Source organism: Diplotaxodon limnothrissa, linkage group LG23 (genome assembly GCF_057381915.1).
Source record: "Diplotaxodon limnothrissa isolate DT_005_m linkage group LG23, D_limnothrissa_male_GT1.1, whole genome shotgun sequence".
In the NCBI taxonomy this organism is placed as follows: Eukaryota; Metazoa; Chordata; class Actinopteri; order Cichliformes; family Cichlidae; genus Diplotaxodon; species Diplotaxodon limnothrissa.
Window position 1 is genome coordinate 48461796 of NC_140617.1, and position 20532 is coordinate 48482327.

Genomic DNA, 20532 nt, shown 5'->3' on the forward strand with positions numbered 1-20532 from the left:
ACAAAACCTGGACCCACCTGTTCTGTCCAGCTACAGGCCTATCTCAAAGCTTCCTTTTCTATCTGAAGTCTTGGAGAAAGTGGTCTACCTACAGTTGCAGGCCCACCTTGATTTTAATATGATCTCTGAAAAACTTCAATCTGGTTTTAAATCACTACATAGCACTGAGACGGCACTTTTAAGGATTTTTAACGATGTTCTTTTAACTCTGGACTCTGGCAGCCCTGCTGCCCTTTTATTGTTGGACTTGTCAGCAGCTTTTGACACGGTCATCCGTGACATCCTGTTATCACGGCTAGAATTTCACGCTGGCCTAAAAGGATCTGCCCTACAGTGGTTTCGGTCCTATTTGTCAGAAAGGTTTTTTTGTCAATATGGGCCCCCACAACTCCAAAATAGCCCCTCTTAAATACGGTGTACCTCAAGGCTCTATTTTGGGTCCTGCCCTGTTCGCACTCTATTTGTTGCCATTGGGCTCCATCTTCTCGCGGTACAGCATTTCATTTCACTGTTTTGCTGATGATTTGCAGATTTATCTACCTTTAAAAGCAGGGTCAGACCATCCGCAGCTCTTATTACGCTGCCTTGATGATGTCAAACAGTGGTGGTCATTTAATTTTTTAAAGCTAAATGAAAATAAAACTGAGGTTGTCATTTTTGACAACGTTAATCATATCGACAGCACTCTGGGCCCCTTTCCTCGTAATGTAAACACATGTAAAAAAAACCTCGGTGTCTACATTGATGGTTCTTTTAAATTGAATAAGCAGGTGAGTGCAGTAGTTCAGTCCTGCTTCTTTCAGTTAACGCAGCTAGCCAAGGTAAAGCCATCCCTCCCGGCTAACATCTTTGAGCGTGTTATTCACCTTTTCCTTACTTGCAGGTTGGACTACTGCAATTCGTTGTATTATGGTCTAGATCAGGCCACCATCCATCGTCTTCAGATGGTTCAAAATGCAGCTGCTCGCCTGCTAACTGGTACCAAACGGAGAGAGCATATAACCCCAGTTTTAGCTTCTCTACACTGGCTTCCTGTCTCCTACAGGATCCAATTTTAACTTTTACTTTTTGTTTTTAAGTCACTTAATGCCTGAGCTCCTCCTTACCTGTCTGAGCTCCTCTCTGCCTATGCTCCAGGAAAAACCACGAGGTCTAGCTCAAAACTAATGCTGTCCATCCCACGGACTAACCTCAAATCCCGTGGTGATAGATCCTTCTCTGTGGCAGGTCCCAGACTTTGGAATAGTCTCCCCTTAAATATTAGATCTGCACAAACACTTGAGCAATTTAAATCATTACTAAAGACACATTTCTATGCCCTGGCTTTTAACACACTATGACCCAGGCATTTTGGTCTTATTTGAATTAGTTTTAGTTATTGTTTTAATTCTTTTATTGTCCTATTATTGTTTTTTACTGTTATTATTGTTTTACATTGTTGCTTTTTAATGCCACTTTCATATTGTTAAGCACTTTGTGCAGCCTCGGCTGTTTGAAAAGTGCTATATAAATAAATTTGACCATGACTTACTGTTTAGGAGCAACTGTGACCACATAATTTCCTCTGGGAACAACAAATTATTCAGATTCTGATTCAAGCCTAAAAAGGCTCCTAACACAAGGAACGAACCAGTATTCCCTGACTAATAGTGAGTGGCTGTTGGAGGATGATGGCAGTCACCAGGAAATGGTTTGCAACAATATTTTTTAGTCTTTAATTTGAAAAACAAACAAACAAACAAACCAGAAACTAAACAGTTTTCGTCCAAAAAAATCCTCATTCACAGTTATTGGTGTTTCTTGTCATTTTATGTTAGACGTGTTAATTCTGCTTTGGTAATTGTGTTGATATCTATTTAAATAACAGGAAAATTCTGTGAAAGGGAAAAAAAGTATTAAAATGTGTAGCTAATAATAATAATAATAATAATAGATACCTATTCGTATATTAAAGTAATACTTTCTGACAGTATATAAGTAAGAAAATATTCTGAAAGTCCAGTAGGGGGCAGCAGAGCACACGGTGTTGTTGAACCTTACCCTTACAATATAACTGTTGTAATGTGGTACTTACTATACAGATTAGATGAAATACTTCTGACACAGTGAGAGTGAGAAAAAATGTTCTCAGGTTGAAACATGGAAAATGTTAAAGACAAGAAGTTAATGTGCACTGTGTGTGTTTAAAGGTTTAATTTCGTTTTTAAAGACCTGTCATCAAATCATTTTATTTGCTGTAAATATTTTTATGTCTGGGAAGAGAGTATGTAACTTAAATATCTATTAATCTAATTTTTAATATTTCTAATAATCCTTTCACCCACTCGACGGTGTACAAAGATCCTGCGTGATGAACCGAAGGTTTCAGATTTTGATCCTTCAGTCCATAAAACCTTCTTGCAGTCTTCAGTAGTCCAGTGTCGGTGTTTCATGGCCCAGACGAGCCTCTTTGTCTTATTCGGGCTTTCTTGCTGCAACTCGTCCTGTCAAACCTGCAGCTTGAAGTTTTCTCTTCACAGCTGAAACTGAGACTTTCTCACTACGACCAGTATGAAGCTGCTTGAAGCTGCTGTCCTGTGAGCTGCTGATCACACAGCTGTTAACTCTCAGAAACTCGTCCTCTGAGTCAGTCGTGTCTTTGGGTCTGCAGACCTCCTGCTGTCACAGTTTCTGAGCCTTTGATGCTGAAGGAAACTGGACTCACTGACACCTTGACTTTCTTTGCAGTTTCTCTGTAGGACAGACCGACATTTATAAGTGTTATGATGGTCTGTGTCTCTTCCACTGTTAATTGCCTCTTTCTCACCATGTTTGTAGCAACACATTACTTTCTGCAGGACAATAGTGTTCAGCTGATGCTCACGAGGGTACATCAGTGTGTCCCAGCACTGCTTTTATGCAGACAGAGGGGGAAGTAATCCAGAAAGGTTGGAACAGCTGTAGGAATTAGTAGCAGCAGCTTTCAAGGCTTGATCAACCTCATTGCTGCAGAACAGATTTAAACTGTTAACCCATGTTGTCCCTGAAAAAGGCCTTTTTGTATAATTCTGAAATGCACATTATTCTTCAGTTTTGGCCAACCTTACCTTTCATAACCTTTGGCAGTTCAGCACTTACCTTTGTACCTTAAACTGTTCATTGGACTTGAATGACTTGAAGAGCTGGAAAGATTGGGGCATTCTGAAACTCTTGACCAGTATATATTGTAGTGTATATGGCAGGTTGACTTTGGGATGCTTTTAACTAAATGTAAACATTTATGTTACCATTAGTGTTTGCCCTGATCAACCTACTTTATTTTCTTATGAAAAACTCTTGAATATGGGCATGAGTCGCCAGTTTGTGGACCAAAACAGCTTTTCAGAGCTGTGAAAACATGGAGAACACGGGCATTATCTGAACCATTGAAAAAACCCTCAGAATGCTGACTTTGCTGAAATGCAGCCAGTGCAAGTACATCTGCATCCGGTAGCAACCCTGAACCCTAACAAGCTGCCTAAACTGCCCCCAAAACATCCCAACCCAGCTACCCAGCCCAGTTGCTCTTGGCCTGTGGGTGCATGGAGCGGCTAAGCCCCCGTGTTCGCTGGCCAAAGCCCTGTGGGATTAGACCCATTCAGGCAGCGGGAAGCCACTGGTGGAGAAACAACAGACATGGGAAGTGACCCTTAGCTATAAATTAGAATTCTGAAGCTATGCCTTACTGTGATAAAATGTATATTTCTGTGTAAAGGCTTCTGTCACATCACAACTTTATCTATTACAGTAGAACAACTGAAAGTGTGTGAGGACATTGGGACCAGACCCCTTTATGTTTTTAAGTCATTTGTGTCTCTGTTTGTGTGAGTCTCACTTTCTTTCACCGTCGCTCTGCCAAAACTGATCTTATGCTGCACAAGACCAGGCCTCTTGTTTATGAGCGCTGTGCTTGATCCTTGAATATCACCTCGTGCAGAATAGACCCAGTATGAGGAACTTCATCTGCCATTTATATATAAGGCTCTGCAACATCGCAACAACACCACAAATGGTTTATTTGTATGAAACTACTTTATTTGTTATGTACGGAGACATGGTCCAAAAAATCAATAAATCGTGCCCACAAAATACTGCTTCGTGCCCACAGATAAGCATTTTGTGCGCACGTTATACATATTTCATGCCCACGAAGTAGTATTTTGTGGGCACAATGTTTTGATTTTTGGGACCATGTCATCAGAGGGGCTCCGAGTTATGCGCCGTACAAAACAGAAAGAAATTAAATCAAATAGCAAAAAAGAAAACTTACTGACCAGCCCTTTGAAAGTTAACCATCACTCATGGTGCTGCATCATAATGACGTTGGTCTAGGACTGACCAATCCCTGGTCTGGTCATTCAGTTAGCATTAGCCAAGAAGTCGGGTAATGCTAATCAACATGAGTAACACAAATATGGCAACAAAAAACCGAACTTGGTCATATAGTTGTTCTACTGCATAATTTAAACAGTTTCTCCGTCTTCAACACCAACACTGAGACATCAGACAGACCCGCTGTCCTTTGGTCATTGCTGTCCACGCTTTAGTTGTTGGACAGGTTGTGTGGCTGCAAACATTCACCACGCTGACAGGTGCTTGTGTTGGTGCATCGCAGCCAAACATCTACACTTGCACAGACCAAACACACCATATTTCCCCAGTCTTGGCTCATTTAAACTGGTTTCCAGTACGTTGTTGAATTGATTTTAATGCTTGTTTTTAAATCTCTAACTGGATTATCTCCATCATACCTCTCTGATCTGATAACTAATAATACTCCAAAGAGAACTCTCAGGCCAGCTGACAGGAAACAGGAAACACAGATCGGGCCTCTGCTGCACCCAAACTTCTCTCCGACACTTTTTAAAACCCGTTTGAAAACACATTTTTACTCTCTAGCTTTTGATCGTGACTGAGTTTTGTTTTGTTCTTTGTGTGTGTTCGAGCTACTTTTTTACTATCTACAGCACTTTGGTCAACCTGTTGTTTTTAAATGTGCTTATCAATAAATGGATTGATTGTTCCTCAGGATTTTGCTGTGCTGCCATGCTCTTTATAGAAAGAAGAGGCTTTCTCCTAGAAGCCCTTCAAGCCATACTTGTTCAGTCCTACTCTTGTGAACTTTAACCTGCTAATTGAGGACTGTAGAGTATGACATGCAGCTTCTCTCAGTACTGATGGTCCGACCTTGGGAAGAATTTGCGAGGCCTGCTGAGGTCCAGACCGGTTTTATTTCCCCCTCATTGTAAAATGCTGGAATTGAAGGGCACACTTCCTTTCTCACATTTCTCTGTCAGCTGTTGTTCCATTGACTCTGGACTGCATTGTTACTAAATCTGCCCGTCATCCAAACACACAGGCAGAACAATACCACAGCATTATGTCACCGACTGACTGACAGAACAGATCTACGTGTATGTGTGTGATGCTTTGTCACACAGGTGAAATCCCTGTGTGTCTTTAGTTGGCTTCCTGAGCTCATTGTCTCTCCCCTCCTCCTCTCCGTCTAGCACAGTTTGTTTTGGCAGCCCCGGGTGTCTGATGTGACTACCGCTGCGTCCCAGCAGGGACTGGACCTAGTGGTGCCCCCCCATCCTCAACCCTGATTCTGCTGACAGGGCCCAACCCACCATGCTGAGATAATGCCATTCCAGAGGGATCGTGGCTAAAGCCTCTCTTTCTGGCTCTCAGGTATATAAAGAGGAGGCAGCTGTAGAGAGGGGAGCAAAGCACTCTGAAAGCCTTCTTCAGCCACTGCTTTACTGCCACCGTTCTCCCATTCTTACCTCATCTCCATTTTTCCTCTGCTGGATTCCCCACCAAGCCAAAGTAGACCAGACTGTCTTCAGTTGCCATGGATATTGCCATCCAGCACCCCTGGTTCAGACGTGCCCTGGGCTCTGTCTACCCTGCCAGACTCTTTGACCAGTTTTTTGGAGAGGGCATGTTTGATTACGACCTCTTCCCTTACGCCGCCTCCACCATCAGCCCCTATTACAGACAGTCACTCTTCCGCAACGTTTTGGATTTTTCCAACTCTGGGATCTCAGAGGTAAAAAATATGGATTTAGTCTCATATTCTGTGGTTATTAGAGGATAGACGGCGTACATCTTTTGTTTAATACATACTTGTATTTTGTCTTGAGTTTAGTTAGACTGAAAGCTAACATCCACTGTGCTCCATACAACGTAGAGTCAAGAAATGAAGTTGTTGACCTAAAGTTTCAGAAGTTAAGGTCAAGAGATGTTCTCTGTGTCTGTCTCCCTCAGGTGAGATCTGACAGGGATAAGTTCACAGTCTACTTGGACGTCAAGCACTTCTCTCCCGATGAGCTCAGTGTGAAGGTCGCTGACGACTATGTGGAGATCCAGGGCAAGCATGGAGAAAGACAGGTAGTCCTCCTCTCTGATGCACACACCACGAGTGAGTGAGTTAGACTCATAGGACGTAAAGGCTTCCTGAGGGATTTTCCAACACGAGTCAGATCACTGATCAGAGATGTAGCAACAAACCACACGTACGTACGTAACCACGGTGCTTAGACATACAAACCTGTTTATGTTAGACTGTGAGAAAGTTCCCTGTAATATGTAGGAAAGGTAAAAGGATGTATTTGATCACATGAAGATGCCTTCTGTGTTGTTATGGGGTGTAATAGGTGTGTAGCTAGGTGTCCTCTAGCCTGGACATTATCATTTTATTTTGTGTTATTAGTGGAAATGAAAAGAGGAAAAACAAGTCATGTTGGACTGAAAAGACTAAATATACATTTAACACACAATACTAACTTATCCTGGCTCACAACAACTCCACTCAGTTTGTCACCCGTCTTAATAGACCTGGGTTGGTCTCTTACTTTGAAGGCTGAAACCCTCAGCAGTTAGCAGGAAGCAGTGTGTGCTCGCTCTCTCGTGAGAGTGAGCTGAGTGAAGCTTTCCCTGGACTGACAACGGCTTCATGGCATCAATACTGCTGTTTTTCAGGACGACCACGGTTACATCTCCCGTGAGTTTCATCGCCGTTACCGCCTCCCCTCTAGCGTTGACCAATCATCCATCAACTGCACCTTGTCAGCTGACGGTCTGCTGACTCTGACCGGACCAAAGGTCAGCGGGGGGAGCGAGTCTGGCCGCAGCGAGCGCAGCATCCCCGTGACTCGTGACGATAAGCCCAACGCTGCCGCCTCCTCCTAGAGGCCAAGTGCTGGTGGGTGACCCGGGGCACTGAAGGAGCTCAGCCCCGTGAATAACCAGCATCAACTGGGATGGACGACTCCAGAATTCTTCTTTCCCCCTTTCCTTAGAGGATATCTGTGTCTTCCCTGCTTCTCTTTCTATAGTTACTTCTTAACTCATTAGTATCACTGTTTAAAGTATAACAAAAATCGGCCCGCCAAGGCAGTCGAGTAAGAGGCGCTGGAGTTTTTAAAGAGAGAAGTCATCTGGAGACACTCACATGGCCCAGCGTGTTTCAGAGCAGTCCTCTGACAGGCTTTGAGCTTGAAACAAACATGTTCTGTACCAGCCCTGGTTTCTCCCATTCATGTTCTTCCTCTGAAGCCTTTGTCTCACATATATCCTGTACTGAAGTCTAAGCTTTGTTCAGTGGATATCTGCTCACTATTCAAGTCCATACTAAAGAAGCAATAAAGCTGTACAATTAACAAAATGCAACCCCTGTGTGGTCTTACTCCTTTTGCCCTTCTTCTTATCAGCTCAGACTTTGTTTTGATGAATCAGGAAGAACAGAGAGAGTTTCTATAAGATAACAATGATTTCAGTGAAGCGATTTTAGCAGAGTATACAGAGGGTGAGTGACGTCTGCTCGTGCCTTTAGTCCATGGATACAGCACAGTGTGTGCAGCGTGGGGGTGACTGCACAGAGAACAGATCAGTGCAGAAGACCTTCAGAGCAGTTCAGTCCTGTGCTTCTGCTGTACTGACACGACACAGACACACTGCAAACATCTTTACTAGGACAGGTTTAACAATGCAGATCTACATGCACTTTAAGCACTAACAATGCACAGCAGTGTGAACATACATAGAAGCTGAACAGTGAACAATGCAGTGAGAAAGGCTCTTCTTTCACTTCAAGTCCTCCCTCGTCACACACGGCTCTGTTTGCAGGCCCGGCCCTGGAAACACACCATGTCACAGTCTGTGCTCAGAAAGGTCAGGGATGGATCTCACGGTGATGTGAGGAAGGGACAAGTGTCTACATTTGCATGCAGTGCACAATCACACCAGCTTTAGACTTTAGATCTGCCTGTGTGAGACATCAGTGCAGTTGCTTCTCTATTCAGCAAAACAGAGACTAACAGCCGAACCTAAAACACACTAACTAGTGCTTTCACTAACTGTTATGTGATAAATTACCAGGTGTGAAGAAAAGTAGCAGTGAAAGACTCAGATGCTAACAAAAGAAGCAAAACAGGTGAAGTTAACCTGAACACATACCAAGTCCTCATTTCTGTCCTGACAGAGTTAGTGTGGTAAACACAATGACTGCAAGAGCAGGGAAGCAGGGTTCATCATACTGTGGTACCTGTTGGAGGGCCTGGAGGTCCTCCAAGGTCTGCAGAGCAGTCAGTCTCAGGCTTTGCTGCGTGCTGGCAGCGAGCCTGCTGACGCGAGCACACAGGTCTGGATCCAGGAGCGAGGAGCCCAACAGGAGCAACACATCGTCCTCTAACAACATGGACTGCAGGAGACGCAGGGAGTGGAGACACACCTCCCAGTGTCCGTCTACAGACACACAAATTAGATCCTGGAATACACAGTCTGTGACACTGACAGTTTATTCAATTAACTATATCAGTGTCATTGAAGGTTAGACTTGAGACGGGTTGTAGGCCAGAGCTAGAGCACAGTGTCTGCACAGTGTCTGTGAGTGATGGGCAGACACTGTTGTTGTTGGAGCATGCAGCAGCTTACCATCAAGCAGGCTCCAGATGAGAGGGAGGATTCCTTGGTTCTCACTCAGGTACTTCAGTCCTTTGAGACTGATGCTCACGTTATAGAGCGCCATCAGCATCAACCTGCAGCAAAGCATCACCGTAGTGAACAGCAGTCCACACTGCAGAGAAACACTGACATCTAGTGGCCACAACATATCAACACATTCAGATCCCTTTTAAGAGCTTTTAAAAAAGAAGTTTAATAAAATTCCAGTGAGTGAGTGGTGGTTGGTCAGCACTGTGAAACTATGATGTTCGTCAAGTTTGTGGGTTTCATTGTGGTCGTATGAGCTCTGCACACTGTTGCAATTACAGGTATTTACTTTAGTAGGTCCCTTTTTACTAACACATACCACACACAAACATTACAAACGCTTGGTCGCTATAATAATAATAATAATAATAACTCTATTTATAAAGTGCTTTCAAACAAAGTGCTGTGCAGCAATTTGAAACTAAAAAGATGAATAAATAAAAGCGATGAATAGCAGTACAAGTAAAACACAATACAAGTTAAAAACAGTAAGAATTTAAAAACTAAAAGCCACAGAATTAAGACCTGTACACAAATGTGTGTTCAACACATGGAGCACGGGGTGGAACATGAAGGTGTAAAAGGTCGGAGAGGTATGAAGGTGCCAGTCCGTTTAAAGCCTTGTAGGTGAGCAGCAGGACCTTAAAATCTGCTCGAACCTGACGAGGTAGCCAGAGATCTCAGAACAGGGTAATGTGCTCAAATTTCCCAGTTCTTGTTAAAATGCGAGCAGCTGCATTTTGCACCATCTGTAGACCTCTGAAACTTTTCTTTGGAAGCCCAGAAAGGAGAGCGTTACAATAATCAATACGTGAAGACACAAATACATGGACAAGAACCTCTGCAGTGTCGCTTGACATAACCTGTCTGATTCTGGCTATGATCACTTTAACTTTCTACTAATATGTCAATGAAAACAGAATCTGCATCTTTCTATCCATGTGCTGCTGATGATCAGGGTGCAGCCAGCATGGGCAACAGTGTGAGCAGACATGCCCAAACCTCCATCTCCCACTGAACATCCTTCAGCTCTTATCATAGGACACCGAGGCATTCCCAATTGAGAGACATCCCAGCTGGACATCTCTTGGAACTACTTATGTTGTTTGTCTTAATAAAATGTTAGAACTTCAATGCTAGAAGGAAGCTCAGGAAACAAGGAGAGACATCAGAACACAGATCAAGTTTTTAGACACGCCTTTGTATCAGTTTGAAAAGCTTATGTTACGTCAAAGTGTCCATGTTGCCCAGCAGGGCGACAACAATACTCAGCCTTTTATAGCTGAGGGATAAGAATGATGACAAAGGAGGCACAAAACCTGCAGCCCAAACTCTTCTACAAACTGTTACATGGATTTTATATTGTACAGAATGAGAAGCCAATAGTCACTCACAATTACAGCAGCTGGAACTGCATGGAAACCTGGACCTACAACCCTCTGGAAACCAGATTCCAGCTGTTATCAGCTTTTTAATAAACATTGTTGACCTTACTGGTTATAAATGGGATCATTCATCTTGGCAGACTTAGACTGATGAACTGATGAGTATATAATTATACTATACTGATGTTTATACCAGAGAAGATCTTAAAATGGAGCGAGTACGTTTAGCTCATAGCATTACCGTTAACTGTCACACTACAAAATCTAACTCAAATAAAGTCCAAACCTCTGTGAACACTCTTTAAATGGAGAGTCCTCTTCACACACTGAGGTTAATTATGGAGTTCCACAGGGTTCAGTGCTAGGACCAATTCTGTTTACATTATACATGCTTCCCTTAGGCAGCATCATTAGAAGACATAGCATACATTTACACTGCTATGCAGATGACACCCAGCTCTATCTCAAATTCAAATTCAAATTTTATTTGTCACACACACACACAACCATACACAGTATGACATGGGGGTGAAATGCTTGTAGCTGTACAATGCCCGACCATTAAATGACAGAAGAAAAGTTTTACAATATTTACAATTTACTACAAAAATTTACAAATTAACTTAGGAATTTACAGTAAAGAATGTGCAAATAGCAGAAGAGATTATAAAGATAAGGATTATAAATTATAGGAATTATAATTTATAATCGATCGCAAAGGTAGTATTGGTAGATCGCATGGCATTAAAAAAATAGATGCCAGCCTATCATCCATCCCGTCACTTGATTGATACAGGGAAGCCAGTCAGATGACATCAGATTTTTTCTGACATTTAGGTCGCTGCGCATGCGCAAACAGCGGCGCGAAGTGTAGTAAAACTGACAAGCTAGTCAGCGAGTTAACTCCAATTTTTAGCTCTCGGTTTTTTCTCTTAAACCTGGCCGTCAGCAGCTACTGTCCGGACTATGCATCCCTGGCTGATTCAATTCAGTGCAAGTCATCAGAGTAAACTCAGGTAATGACAAAAAATTTACATAGTTAATTGTGTTGTGAAATATTGGATATTGTGGTTATGCATGTATATACATTGTAGATATAAAGAATCCTCAATATATTTATAAATAAGTATATGTTTTGGATTTTTGTAGTGGGTAGATCATTTTGACTTGGTCATTTTATAAGTAGCTCACATGCGGAAAAAGTGTGAGCACCCCTGGTGTAGATGGACAGCAGGTCAGGGAGCTCTGATTGAATGATGCGTTCTGCCGAGCGCACCACCCTTTGCAGATCTCGTCTGTCCTGCTTGGTGCTGTTCCCAAACCAGGTGCAGATGTTTGACGTCAGGACGCTCTCGATGGTGCAGGAGTAGAAGTTCTTGAGCACCTTCAGTGGCAGATGGAAGTCTCTAAGTCTTCTGAGGAAGAAGAGACGCTGACGGGCTTTCTTAACCAGGGTGTTGATGTGACAGGACCATGACAGGTCCTGAGTGATGTGGACACCCAGGTATCGGAAACTGTCCACTCTCTCCACTGGCGTGCCACTGATGATGAGGGGTTTGTAATTCCTCGCCTGCTTTGTAGTGAAGTCCACGATCAGCTCCTTAGTCTTGCTGACGTTTAGGAGGAGGTTATTCTCCTGGCACCAGGTCTCCAGGTTCCTAATCTCCTCCAGGTAGGCCGTCTCGATGTTGTCGGAGATCAGGCCCACAACAGCAGTGTCGTCAGCAAACTTGACAATGGAGGTGGTGTCGGATGTGGCAACACAGTCATAAGTGTACAGTGAGTACAGCAGGGGGCTTAAAACACAGCCCTGAGGCACTCCAGTGCTGAGTGAGATGGAGGGGGAGACTTGTTTTCCTACCCTCACTGATTGGGGTCCGTCTGTGAGGAAGTTGAGGATCCACTGACACAGTGATGAGCTGAGTCCTAGATCCGTCAACTTGGTGAAAAGCTTAGAGGGAATTATTGTGTTGAATGCTGAACTGTAGTCCACGAACAGCATCCTAACATAATTCCCTCTGCCAGTGTCCAGGTGACTCAGGGATGTGTGGAGCAGGTGAGATATGGCATCGTCTGTGGAACGATTAGTCCGGTAAGCAAACTGAAGTGAGTCGATGGTGGGAGGAAGTGAAGAAGTGATGTGATCTCTCATCAGTCTTTCAAAACACTTCATCACAATTGAAGTCAGTGCTACTGGACGGTAGTCATTGTGGCAAGCGGGCTGTTGTTTCTTTGGAACAGGGACAATAATGGACCGTTTGAAGCACGTGGGAACCACAGCTTGGGCCAGGGAGAGGTTGAAGATCTCCGTGAACACCGGTGCTAGTTGATCAGCGCAGGCTCTAAGGACCCGGCCAGGGATTGCATCTGGTCCTGCTGCCTTCCACCCTCCTGAAGGTGTTCCTCACGGCATGCTCTGTGATGACGAATGCATTTTCTTCACTGGTGCACTCCGAGCGCGCGCAGCCGTTTGTCGTTTTAATTGCTGCGGCGTCGAAGCGAGCATAAAACGTGTTCAGCTCATCAGCCAGTGAAGCATCGGCATTCATCATTGAAGAAGCTGGTCGTTTATAGTCCGTTATAGTCCGCAGTCCTTTCCACAGGCTCCTAGAGTCGCACTGTCGTAGCTGTGACTCTAGTTTTTCCCCGTAGCTCCGCTTTGCCTTTCGGACCGCGCTGCGCACGTTGTAGGACGCAGCCTTGTATAGGTCCATATTACCGGAGACAAGCCCTTCATTGTAGGCAGCGGTGCGTGATCTCAGAGCGTCGCGGATGTTTTTATCCACCCACGGCTTCTGGTTGGGAAACGTTCGGATGATAGTTCTTTCTGCTGTGTCGTCCGCTAGTTTCCCGATAAATCCCACAACCGCTTCCGTAAACATGTTGATGTCATCAGAGCTGCGCCGAAACATGTCCCAGTCTGCGTCATCCATGAAGCCAGATAACACACACCAATGAGTTAAACTGCAGGAATGTCTTAAAGACATAAAGACCTGGATGGCCGCTAACTTTCTGCTTCTTAATTCAGATCAAACTGAGGTTATTGTACTCGGCCCTGAAAATCTTAGAAATATGGTATCTAAGCAGATTCTTACTCTGGATGGCATTACCTTGGCCTCCAGTAACACTGTGAGGAACCTTGGAGTCATTTTTGACCAGGACATGTCCTTCAATGCACATATTAAACAAATATGTAGGACTGCTTTCTTCCATTTGTGCAACATCTCTAAAGTTAGAAATATCCTGTCTCAGAGTGACGCTGAAAAACTAGTTCATGCATTTATTACTTCCAGGCTGGACGACTGTAATTCATTATTATCAGGAAGTCCAAAAACTCCCTGAAAAGCCTTCAGCTGATCCAAAATGCTGCAGCAAGAGTCCTGACAGGGACTAGAAAGATGGTAAATGGACTGATTCTTATATAGTGCTTTTCTACTCTCCCGGAGTGCTCAAAGTGCTGTATACAACATGCCTCATTCACTCAATCTCCCAACTGCCCACACTGACTCTAAACTGAGCGCTTTTATAACAAAACTCACACTCCGATGGATGCATCGGAGAGCAACTTGGGGTTAGTATCTTGCCCAAGGATACTTGGCATGCAGACTGGAGGAGCCAGGGATCGAACCACCAACGTTCCAATCAGTAGGTGACCTGCTCTACCTCCTGAGCTACAGCCACCCCGAGAGAAAGAGAGAGCATATTTCTCCTGTTTTGGCTTCCCTTCATTGGCTTCCTGTTAAATCCAGAATTGAATTCAAAATCCTGCTCCTCACATACAAGGTCTTCAATAATCAGGCCCCATCTTATCTTAATGACCTTGTAGTACCATATCATCCTATTAGAGCACTTCGCTCTCGCTCTGCAGGCCTACTTGTTGTTCCTAGAGTATTTAAAAGTAGAATGGGAGGCAGAGCCTTCAGTTTTCAGGCCCCTCTTCTGTGGAACCAGCTTCCAGTTTGGATTCAGGCTCAATCAGGTGACACTGAATCCCTGAGGCTGGTGGGGATTCCCATGATGCACTGGGTGTTTCTTCTTCACTCACTATGTGTTAACAGACCTCTCTGAATTGAATCATGCTTGTTATTAACCTCTGTCTCTCTTCCACAGCATGTCTTTATCTTGTTTTCCTTCTCTCACCCCAACCAATCACAGCAGATGGCCCCGCCCCTCCCTGAGCCTGGTTCTGCCGGACGTTTCTTCCTGTTAAAAGGGAGTTTTTCCTTCCCACTGTCGCCAACGTGCTGCTCATTGCGGTTTTCTCTGCATGTATTATAGTAGGGTATAATATATAATAATATTAGATTATATAATATAAATATATAAAGCACCTTGAGGCAGCCGTTGTTGTTATTTAGCACTGTATAAACAAAACTGAATTGAAAATTTAATTCAATTTAACCTGAACCGCTGAAGTGCTCCCAGTGATGCTTACAAAGGAGTGCAGCATAGTGGAAACACACCCTGTCACAGGCTAACTAAAAATGTGTGGCTGCCATCAAAGTCTGCACAAGCCTATTCTTAAAAAGACCCGGATGTTCTCCTGTTACTGTTTCATTCTAATAAAGTGTTTCAATGGTGTGGACCTGACTCTGATCCGTTTTCACTTACATTTCACACAGTGTGCAGACTTTTTGAAAACTATGTTGTGAATAAAGTCAGCACAGCTGACCAACACTGAGGCTCAATGATGGTTTCAAATTAAAATCTATATTACTGAATGAAAAATGTAGGAATTTTACTTTGCAAATGACTGCTTTAGAGGAAAGTAAAAGTAGGTTTGATCCTGTTATGATTCATGGATCAAACATTGTGTCACGTTCTTGTTAACTCTATTCAATCCTGATACATATTAATGACAAAGAGGTTGATCCACATACACTTTCAGTCTGGGGAAGACACCAGGCTTCATCAACTTGAGAAGTTTCATCAAAGTGTCCAGCAAGACATGCGCTGAGCTTGACAGGAAGTCCCGCCCCTGCGTTACTGCTGCTACATCTGATTGATAAGAAACAAAGAAAAGTCAGCTGACAATCGAGCAGTTATTCGTGTTGATGGAGGTTCTAAGAAAATGTGCTTCGACACATCCTTTCTGACTGCTAGAAGCTTCAGACTCACTAGTAATGGTCCCAGCCACTGCCAGCACAAACTGGTGCTCGTGGGAGTTGTAGTCCTCAGTTTGACTTTTCTCCTCTTCATCCAAAGACGTGACAAAGCTCTCGAGAGTCTGAGCAGCCACAGCAAGGAAGGCCTGCAGCTTCCCCTGAAGTGTGCGCACGCACACGCAACACACACACACACAATCCAGCAGCATTAACATCTGCTGTTACAAATACTGTTAGATCATGTCTCAGTGACCGACAAAACATGGAGCCAATTTAATTTGGAGAGAGAAGAGAAGGAGCAGAGAGGATGCTCTTTTGTTTGCACTGCATAAAATTATTATGTGGAACGACCAAAATATATGGAGCCATGTTTCTTTTGCATCAAACACTTTAAACAACATATTTTATTGTTTCAGCTAAAGATGTACAACACAGTGGTCAGAAGGTCATTTTGTAATTATACTGTGTTGGTTTGATCAAGCAAGTCAAACTAATTATTGTGCATGCTGGGACAAGTTTGTTACTGTGGAAATGATTTTTGATTTTTTAAAGGCAGATATTTGTTCCGGCTGCAGCCCATTCCCAAAACACTTGTGTCTCCTCCTACTGGGATTAAACTGGGATCTGATGTTCATGTATTGAATACTGTTTCACTTTCAGCTGTGGCTGCACTTTATACAAACGCTACTGACCACTAACATGTATCCCTGTAGCCATATTTGGGGTTTTTGTTACAGGGAAACAAGTCCAAGTCCACACACAGAGACAGAAAAGACTGAACATGACTCACATCAGCCAGCCAAAGTGAGACGGTGTCCTCCTTGGCAGAGCAGCTCCACAGCAGACTGCAGGCAGCAGATCCCAGACCAGAGCAGAAGTCTGCCTGCTGCTGCAGCTCCACTCTGCTCTGCCACAGTTGCTCACGTAACAGCAGCTTTTCCTGAACATCCATTCACGTGGATTCAGTGCAGTGTCACATACAACAAGTAATAAATGACAGCATGGCTTAAAGCAAGACAAGCCCAAATTCATCAAGCAAGTCCAGTTTCCTCAGTGGGATACCAGAAATATTTTCATGTTATTGTTATGAGTCCATTTTCAGGTCTGACTGTCGCTCTCACCTCTTTCTCTTTTTGACTCTCAGTTTGCACAGCATCCAGTCGAGACTGCAGGTGCAGACACTCCTGCCTCATCTGCTCCTTCACAATCTGCTCCTTCACTAAACACACACACAGTTTGAGAGCAGATATTCTTATGTAATGTTTCTAACACTAGTTTTCCACAACATGAAACTTTGTCAGCTTTAAGGTAGAGTTTTGGTCCCATTTTGATTATGTCATAATCTCCCAGTCCTGTAAGAGGCCGGCAACCTCTCCGGAGTATAACCGCCTCTAATTCCAACCCCTGAGACCCTAAACTGAATAAGTGGCTGAGAATCGTGATTTATGACACGGTCTCCATGGTGGCGGTGAGTGTTTACCATGAGAAAGCAGAGACAGGGTTTCACTGCGGTGGTCCTGGGTTTCTGGACCTTCTATGGGTTTGTAATTCTTTTCATTTTCACAGGGACAAAACAACCAGTTAATAGTTAACAAACTTTCTTTAGTGGGGGACACTGAGGCCTGAGCCCTTCATGGAGTGTAGCACACAGGTGAACCAGGGGGAGGACATGATATTAGGGGCCATGGAGTCTAAGCAGTGAATGGCAGTATGCAACTTAAAAGTCCGCATCTTACACACAGCACACTGTGTGGTCTGTGTGTGCATCTCCCACAGATGTGAACTAGGTTTCATGTAGTAACAGACTTGATGTTCCTGTAAAGGAAGAGGAAAAAGGATAGCATAGTGCTCAGAGATGGACAGGTCAATACAGGGCACATCTCAGGTCCAGTGTGGGACCTCTTAGATGATATGCTGCGTGCTGCTGGAGCAGTCTAACAGTGGCATACATTCTGCAGTAAAGGGGCAGCTGTGAGAGTCAGTATGGGTAAGGAGGCGTGTGGAGGAGGACAAGCTGGGGCTTCTGGGGGTGGTAAACAGGGTCGAGTGGGCAGAAGAATCCGAAATGCTGTCGTGCCAAAAAGTGATTTCTGATTTTTCCCTGCGTTTTTTTTTTATGTCTCTTTGCTTAGACAAAGATATTAAAGGAAATTTAAAGAAGTTCAGGCGCCTTCTTCCAGGCTCCTTAGACCACCATGAGCTGGATGACTGAGCACCTACGCAGATAATCAGACCAGTCCTTTGGGTCACTTCAAATACCTTTATAGAGCTGTCACGTTATATTTGGCGCAGTGCTAGAGCCCTCCTGAAAAGGACATTTTTAATGTCAATGACGGTTTTTACCCAGATAAATGGGTGAAAAACCTTAAGTGCAGCGTCTATCATGCAGGCAGGTCAGTGAGAAAAATAAATGACATCTCGGGGGTTTTCAGCCTCAGCACAACCTTTATCATCCCCGTGATGCATTCACGGTGGTGCTGATATTTCAGCATCTCTGCAGCGCTATCGAGGAGGAGCGACGGGAAAAAAACGCGTGTGACAGATGGAGGAAGATGTCACAAAGAGAGGAAACGGAAAAACCTTACATGTGATGACTGATTCGTTTTAGACTTTTAAATCACACGTGATGTTTTGCTGAGCTGGCTTTTTGTTCGTGTTTTTCAAAGGTTGCATGGAAACAGCAGGCGGCTGGTTAGAGTACGGCGGGGTTCGTAAAGAGCGCTTCTCAGCTTTGTCGCGATGACGTCTGCGCCTGTCAGAGGACATCAAGGAGCATGCTCAGTGTCACGAGAGATTTGATGACATCATCATCCAGGAGCGAGGTGATGGCAGAGATCCAGCAGAGCCGACGGGACATATTTCATGGTCGCCATGTCGGAGCACAAGCAGCTAGTTAGCAAGTTAGCCTCTGTGCCAGAGCCAGAGAGACGGGGAGCACCACCCTAAAGCCAGGCCGTGGCAGGCGGAGGCCAGGATGCTGGCAGATCGGGCTGCTCTCAGAAGAATGGTCCAGTGGAAAGCAGCGGGGGTGACAAACAGCCGGACACAGCAGCAGGTGAGGACACCAGGCACCTAACAGCACCCAAGATACTGTCTCCATGTCTTTAGGAGAATTTGTGGAAATACCACATATTCACTAGTTTGACAGGCAGGAAATACTATTTTTGTACCCCCACCCCAAACTGCTGAAAGCTGGGAACCTGGCATAGCTCGGCGTGGTGTGCAATGTCTTCCAAAAAAAGACACGACCCAATTCTTCTTATATTACCACAACATACTGTGGTGAGACAACATCCTTCGTGAATAGCAGTGCTAAATGGAAAGAAAAGCAACTGGACTTCTTTAAGGTTCTTGAAGATGTTTGAAGAAACTGGTGGAGAGTCCCAGGTGGCTCACAATACCAGTTGTCTGCCACCTACAATCCAGTTTGGAGATCCCTTCCCAGGCACCTTAACAACCACTCACATCTTGCCAGTTGACCTCAACAGGTCAGGTGAATTGGTGAAGCAAGGTCTCACGATGGTCTCACCCGAAACCTCTGCTGATAATGACCCACACCCTTTTTCACACCTTGACTCATGTGGTGAGACACATGATCAGCAGTGGGTCAACTCCCACTAGGGTCCCACCGGGGACTCTCTTAGAACCGAAGAAGCTTCTCGGATGAGAGGTGAAATGTCTTCAAGAAACTTAAAGTCCAGATGCTTTTCTTTCCAAGCTTCTTAGATCAACAGTGCTGTATATTTACTGGGTCAGGCCCGGGTCAGAGTAGAAGATAAAATGAGGCTAATGAGAAAGCAGGTGCACCTGGCTTTCCTTATCACCTGTGAGGGCTGTTAAACAGACCTGGCTCCACTGACATTAGACAACTCTGTCTCTCTGTAGCTGGATGTCTTCAACAAGCCTTCAGGTTTATACATTAACTGTATATGTTCTGCTCTGTGATACACACAACACCCTCGTGTTTACAGCAGGATCAGAGTGGAGTTCAGCATACTTGTCTGAGCTGCTCGGGCTTTATGCAGCATCTCCATCAGATCCCCATTCACAACTCTGGGCAGGAACTCTCTAAGCTGCATGACTTCTGTGGTCAACTTCTCTAAATCTCTCTTCCTCACTCGGATAAAGCCACCCTGGAAGAAAAAAAGATAGAAAAAGACTGCATCCTTCTTTGCCACAGATGCGCTCATTTAATTGTGCTTTTTTAGATTCTAAGTAATCCATAGAGAGACAAGGAAACTATTAAATATGCACTCGAGACCAGGCAGAGTGTGATAAGGGCTCAGTGTAAACTGCTATCACAATGAAGCATGTCTGTAGGATGGCCTAGAAATAAGCAATGGGGACAAATGAATAGAAAACACAGAAGGAAAGTCTTAGGTATGTGTTGGCCGACCATGTTCTGCAATATCAGCTTCAGTGCACTGATTCTCTGAGTTTTAAATCATCACCATCATTTAAGAGGTCTCTGCTGAGTTACTGGTTTAACTTAATTAAGTTCAGACAGACTTTACAGTGTCTCCAGAACAGAGACACTTCCTGTAGTTTCTTCATTGAAATTATGCACAGCCCACATTTTTAGTTTTATAATGTAATGTAAGTCTACAGTGTCATCTCAGGGTTTGAGCACACTGCCTAAAGATGGCTCTGTCACTCAGATAGTTGTATTTGAATTATAACAAGGTTAAAGGTTTAGCTGCTGGCTTGAAAAAGTCCCACTTTTATTAGCCAGGTACGCGTTTTAACTCTGTACTTGTAGTAACCACTATCACAGATTCATCGAACACTGAGAGGCCCAGTCTTTGGACTCCAGCCGGTCTGACGAGGACAAAGCTAAAGATGCCGTCTTTGTTCTCCTGATTAGCAGGAACAGCAGGCAGGTTCGTCCGGGGCTGGCTGGGTGTCTTACCTTTGCCTTTTGGCTCGTCTTTTTCCCGCCTGATAAGGCTGCCATGTTACTGCTGGTTGGTGAGTCTGCTTCTGGGGTCACAGAGACCAGCACTCAGTTTATTACACAGCTAGCAGAGCTA

General features: G+C 44.2%; 2 protein-coding genes across 2 annotated transcripts; one reads left to right on the top strand and one right to left on the bottom strand.

Moving 5' to 3' along the window:
• The first annotated feature begins 5872 nt into the window (after nucleotides 1–5872).
• On the top strand, nucleotides 5873–7212 carry cryaa (crystallin, alpha A). The gene is made up of 3 exons (XM_085348010.1): nucleotides 5873–6070; nucleotides 6289–6411; nucleotides 7003–7212. Exons 1-3 carry the CDS (start codon nucleotides 5873–5875, stop codon nucleotides 7210–7212), a joined length of 531 nt encoding a protein of 176 aa, XP_085204136.1.
• A 914-nt stretch (nucleotides 7213–8126) lies between these two features.
• Nucleotides 8127–20456, bottom strand: hsf2bp (heat shock transcription factor 2 binding protein). Its single transcript, XM_085348239.1, has 9 exons — nucleotides 20412–20456; nucleotides 19500–19635; nucleotides 16624–16721; nucleotides 16293–16442; nucleotides 15516–15660; nucleotides 15278–15395; nucleotides 8956–9059; nucleotides 8567–8766; nucleotides 8127–8156 (listed from the first exon to the last, which is right to left on the bottom strand). Exons 1-9 carry the CDS (start codon nucleotides 20454–20456, stop codon nucleotides 8127–8129), a joined length of 1026 nt encoding a protein of 341 aa, XP_085204365.1.
• Between the last annotated feature and the right edge of the window lie 76 nt (nucleotides 20457–20532).

Coding starts and splice junctions, on each gene's coding strand:
- cryaa (XM_085348010.1), top strand. CDS start 5,873: ATGGATATTGCCATCCAGCACCCCTGGTTCAGACGTGCCCTGGGCTCT. Junction 6,071..6,288: donor CCAACTCTGGGATCTCAGAG/GTAAAAAATATG, acceptor TGTCTCCCTCAG/GTGAGATCTGACAGGGATAA. Junction 6,412..7,002: donor GCAAGCATGGAGAAAGACAG/GTAGTCCTCCTC, acceptor GCTGTTTTTCAG/GACGACCACGGTTACATCTC.
- hsf2bp (XM_085348239.1), bottom strand. CDS start 20,456: ATGGCAGCCTTATCAGGCGGGAAAAAGACGAGCCAAAAGGCAAAG. Junction 19,636..20,411: donor AGACGAGCCAAAAGGCAAAG/GTAAGACACCCA, acceptor TTTTTCTTCCAG/GGTGGCTTTATCCGAGTGAG. Junction 15,396..15,515: donor AGTGGCTGGGACCATTACTA/GTGAGTCTGAAG, acceptor CTTATCAATCAG/ATGTAGCAGCAGTAACGCAG.